General features: G+C 43.5%; 1 protein-coding gene across 1 annotated transcript; it reads left to right on the plus strand.

Annotated features, from left to right (window-relative positions):
• Positions 1-1,180: 1,180 nt before the first annotated feature.
• Positions 1,181-1,579, plus strand: LOC149160650 (heterogeneous nuclear ribonucleoprotein 1-like). The gene has a single exon (XM_089434672.1). It carries the CDS (start codon positions 1,181-1,183, stop codon positions 1,577-1,579), a length of 399 nt encoding a protein of 132 aa, XP_089290798.1.
• Positions 1,580-5,385: the final 3,806 nt, after the last annotated feature.

Consider the following 5,385-nt stretch of genomic DNA (forward strand, 5'->3'; position numbering starts at 1 on the left):
AAATTTGAACACATAAAATTTGAACAATGCATAGACAAACTTGATTCTGGTAACGAGTTTCTTTCTGAAGATTTCGTGGAAAACTTGAAGCGGATGGAAACTCTGTACGAAGCAAAGGACTTCGTTTCAACTTCACAGCTCAGTTTGCTGCGGCCTGGCGCTTTCTATTTGACTAAAGTAGATTCCGGCGTTTCTATTCCCGCAAAGTTATTGGTGCTGAACAGTGCATAGACAACTCGGAAATAAATATGGACAGCGTTCAAAAACTTCACCAAACAATGACTCAAAAAACTGCACCAACGTGCCTCTTAATACCGCTGCCTCTCTTAATACCAGTGTTTTAGAAATGAAGAAACCAGAACCACCTGGTTAGGCCGACGGTTTGACACTAAAAAGGGGCGCATTGACCCTTGGACTGGTTCCGTGATCGGTTCTGTACAGAAACGACCTGTTCCGATATGTAATGTGCCAGACCAGCCTGTTCAATTTACTTTGTCAACAGTGTTCGAAAGGCAACGTGGTATGATGGTAGACCGCGTTATATAGTTTATATTATGGACCGATGTTGTATATTTTGTATACCAGCGTTTAACATATGCAACGGAGGGAGGTATGGTGGCACCACCAAACGGGAGGACCAGAGTCGAGTGTACAGATGAATCGGTATGATGTATGAACGCAATAGGGATCCACGAGTATTCAGGATGCAGCAACCAATGGAGAGGACCAGTGGTATGGGAAGGCGGAGAGTTGATGGTATGACAGACAAACGTCAGGATTCGGGAGTATTAATTGCGTGGAAGGAGAGGCGTTAACCAAGCAACAGTTACGGTAACGCAGTATTATGCAACACAGTGATACAATCAAAATTGTCAATACACCAACAATCAAGAATACATTCACATCAGATATATATGAACCAACGCACCAGTATTTGAACACAAAGATTCAAATTTGCAAACCATTGTTTCAACTCTTCGACTTCAAGGTTTGAACAAAGGAAAACTGTGATCGTGACGGCAATTAAATTCATGTTGCAGAGTCACCCTAAGAATTCGACCATTAAACATAGCTCAGGCTTCCAGTTCCGCGTGTATTAAATGAGCACCGACGGAGGCATTTGAACCTTGTCAAACATGTTCTATACCTCTCCCACAGCGACACTGCTTCGTCGATGACAATGGCGAAGAGAGACTACTTCAAGCACTACGGCGAGGTCGTTGACAGCGTGATAATGCGGGATCGAAACACAGGGACTGCTCGCGGCTTCGGCTTTGTGGTCTTCGCGGATCCCAATGTTGCCGACAGAGTCTTGTTGGAGAAACATGTCATCGCAGGAAGAGCGGTCGAAGCGAATATAGCAGTGCCACGAAGCGAACAGCAGCAGGGTGGCTCAGGGCCTAGGGTACTCAATAAGAATGGCTCTCCGCAAGGCTTAGCCGGCGGTCAGGCAAGGACTAAAAAGATCTTCGACATTCCGGGTTTGAACACAAGAAAGAGATTCAAGACCTCGGACGCTTTGCTGTCGATGAATACAACAGGCAACAGAATGCCAGTATTTCGTTTTCCAAGGTGGTGAAAGCCCAGGAGCAGGTCGTCTCAGGCCTGCTGTACTACCTCAGAGTAGAGACAATGGACGGCAGTGAAACCAGGCTCTGTGCGGCCAAAATATGGGTGAAGCCATGGGAGAATTCTAGTAAAGAAACTTAAAGATTACAGAGGCAAAGACTTGGAAGTTATACAGAAGCTTGTGCTTTTGCTGGTGAACCTGTTGAGCAGAAGGATGGTGCATGCAATATAAAAAACGTATCAACGCTCAGGTGCATTCAATAAAAACGCACATTCCAAAACGCATATTCAGATTTCCAAAACGCACATTCAGACAGGGCAGAGGGCGCAGTGTCAGGACAGAGGCGTTGATGACAGAGGCGTTATAAGGCAGCGGCAGCATGTCAGGAGTGCTGGAAAAGAATATGGCAGAGGGCCAGGACTGACATGCACATAACAGGCCACAGAAAAACAAGTGGCTCTGATACCATGTTAAACTCACATGGACAGCGAGACAGATGGAAAGATAAATCATTGAGTACAATTTTTATTAACAATAGATGTACATTTATAGTACAATAGGTGACTCTTGGGATTCAGATCCCAAGGTCTCTTGGACTACTTTGTCCATTCAACTTCCACGCTAACCCTTTAGGATTAGGTGTCCAACACCAACTTATCAACGGATAGTCCAAGCCAAGACACCAGCATCCTGTGATATACAGACCCGTTGGATTTATAGAACACACCATACAAAATATCGCGTCTGGATCCTCCTCGAAAATTGTAGTCGACATGGAATCCATTGACGTATCAACCCAGCTCCAGTGCTCAGGAATATGGTAGACCTGCCGAGATTTATAAATCACAATATATAGAATTTTGGGTCCAACCCCCATCAAAATATCAGCATCGGCACCTATCGAGAAATCACAATCGGTGCATTCTATGTTCTGTGATTGCGATGTGCAATAATATTGCATCACAAATGGGTCTTCACCAGGGCCGATTCTTAACCTCTTTGTTCCTCCTCCATCCTGCAATATGTGATATCATAGTCGGAACCGACAATGCCAGGGGTCGATTCTCCTTAAGCCACTCCTCCTTTTCACCGATATGAAATATGAGGGGCCAAGTGGAAACCTGCCATTTGGCACTCCCTCATTTGCTGAAACTTTTCCATGACATGTTCTCCCTACTACCTGGACAAGTCAAACACAACTTTGACTTGCTCTAACTTTGTCATTTGTACTCAGTTTTGAGTGACGTTCGCACTGTTGGAATAAGGATGGTGAGCACTTCAATCCGATGCTAAGTTTATCCAAATTCTTCCACTTTGAGTTTTCAGCCTTTTACCATGCCACTGGTACTTTTCTAAATATCCACCTGGATCAATCCTCCCCACTAAGAGCTTTTGGACAACCAAAATACTTTTGATTCAATTGGAAAGTGAGAAAATTGCTCCCTCACTTTTTCCTTCTCCATCCATTGAGATTTGCCTAGATACATTCCTTTGAAGCCAAGAGAGATATACTCCACATCTCCCTGTTGTGAAGTTCTGGTCCTCCTGTCGAGTATGATATCTTAGGGCAGCTTATCTAGATACTTTGGTGCAAAATTATCCACTGTAGGAATCTGTGCAACCTCCTTGATATCCATAATCATTCGCTGGTATTGCAGAGAGGGATCTCAGCCGAGTAAAGACGGCAGATCATCATCCGTGATGTCACTGACAGGTCCCTCATGACTATTCTATTTACTTTTGGTAGGATGGCTGGTGGTACGGCTCTTCATGTAGCCAACCGATCTTATATGCATTATTCCTTGGAATGTCTCCAACCGAAGGTGTTCAACTGGTGCGACACAGTACTTCTTGTGATGAAAGAACAGTTGACGAAGGTGAAGAGTGGGAGGTTGAAGAACTTTGGGTATGGTTCTATCTTGATAGCCTTTGCCTTAGAAAAGATACCACTGATGCAACCGCAGTATATTGAACTCGATTTACCTTCACCGACTGAACCACATATACAGAGATGGGTCGACCATATGTCTAGGGATGCTGGTCAGTCTCAGATTTCCTTTTCTGATACCTTCTTCGGGTGGTTCGATCGTCAGGAAATGGTTTATTTTGAGTATCCATATGCTGGTATGGACTTCCCGGGTGAGCCAGATTTAGTACTGCCAGCTGGCGAACAGTGGGGTGCCATTGGTAAATTCTTTGACCATATTCCTGTTTATCGTTTTTTCTTTTATAATGTCCTTGTGCTTTATTCTATCAAGACTAATCAAAATCATGTGTTCACGCAGATGTCGGTCCCGTTCGGCCAGTAGTACGCCTAAGAGTGCCAGCTGCCACCCCAGCAGGAGAGGTTGTTGGAAGGGCTATCCTTCACGACCTCAATGTGGCTGAGACTCTCACAGCATTACAGGACCAGGTCTAGGGCCTCAGTCTCGGTATTCCAGATGTGAGGACTGACAAGCTGCCGTTGAGGTTACAGCGACATACTACTGGTGTGCCAAGACGATGGACTCAGCTCTTACTCATGATCACAGGCTGTGACTTGCTATCACGAGCACCATTAGACTAGGGTGCCCCCTAGCATTTTGAGTTTTGGGTCATTTGACCAATTTTGTCTTGGTTACAGAACATTATGTGTAAACCATAAACAGTTATATATATGTTTTTTATTTTCGAAGTTTTATTTTCGTTAAGTTACATGATCCAAATGCAAATATTCATGGTATGCTTCTTTTTATAAATGTTGCAAATGTCTATCTAACACATAATTTTCCAATGAGTCAGTTAATGTGTTTAAGGTTCTAGAAATATGTTGATATTGAATAAAATCAAATTGCCTTTCCAAAATCTTAACCCTTAGGAACATCCGATAAATAGCTGGATTTCGGACAGAGTAGATACTAGTGAGTTGTAGTATGAAGAGTTGTGAGTCTAGCCTGATAATCAGTCGGCGTATATTATGTGTGATGGCATCAGAGAGAAGTTCTATCAACGCGCTATATTCAGTGATGTTATTCGTTGATCGACCAATACATACCCCTCTGAAAGTTACTAACTCGTCGCTTGGATCAAAAATGGCCCAAGTCGCGGAAGATAGGTTCCGCAAACTACGACTCGCTTCGTCGGCATATCCAACACATGACTCCAATAGGTTTGACATCTTCAATAAATGTAAAAAGTGGATTACTTGACCAAATCAAATACTTTAGCGAAAACAAAAACATAACAAAATCATATAGGTTACTATATTGAATCACGCATAGTAACGCTTGAGGTACAACCCATTACGAGGTTGTGCCAGTGGAATCCCGTCATAATCCATTAACTCGTAGGCTCCTTTTGCTAACACTCGCTTAACAACATAGGGGCCCATCCATAAAGACTTGAATTTACCTTCCCCCAATCTATCAGATTCTTGGTCATAAAGCAAGACCAAGTCACCTTCTGAGAAGACACGGGGTTTGACATTCTTGTCAAACTGTGCCTTGACTCGTTTCTTATGGGCTTCGTTGGCCAAAGCGGCATCATGATGGGTTTCATCCAATTGGATTAGTTCCACGAAACTAGCCTCCTCTTTTGAAGTCCCAGGGAGAAGGTCAATTGCGAGTTTGAGGGATGAGATTTCACACTAGATTGGTAAGACTACTTCCAGGCCATATACTAGTTGGAAAGACATAAACCCGATTGCATTCCTTACCGATGTTCGGTAAGCCCACAAGGCTAAGTACATGTTGGGTCCCTATAATACTAGTGATTACCCGATTACTATTGTAGTTATACCCCTTATTTATATTGTTGTGCCCCCATTACCCCCATAT

Source organism: Pinus tabuliformis, chromosome 5_2 (genome assembly GCF_031772625.1).
Source record: "Pinus tabuliformis cultivar Carrire ecotype Pingquan chromosome 5_2, CPIR1, whole genome shotgun sequence".
In the NCBI taxonomy this organism is placed as follows: Eukaryota; Viridiplantae; Streptophyta; class Pinopsida; order Pinales; family Pinaceae; genus Pinus; species Pinus tabuliformis.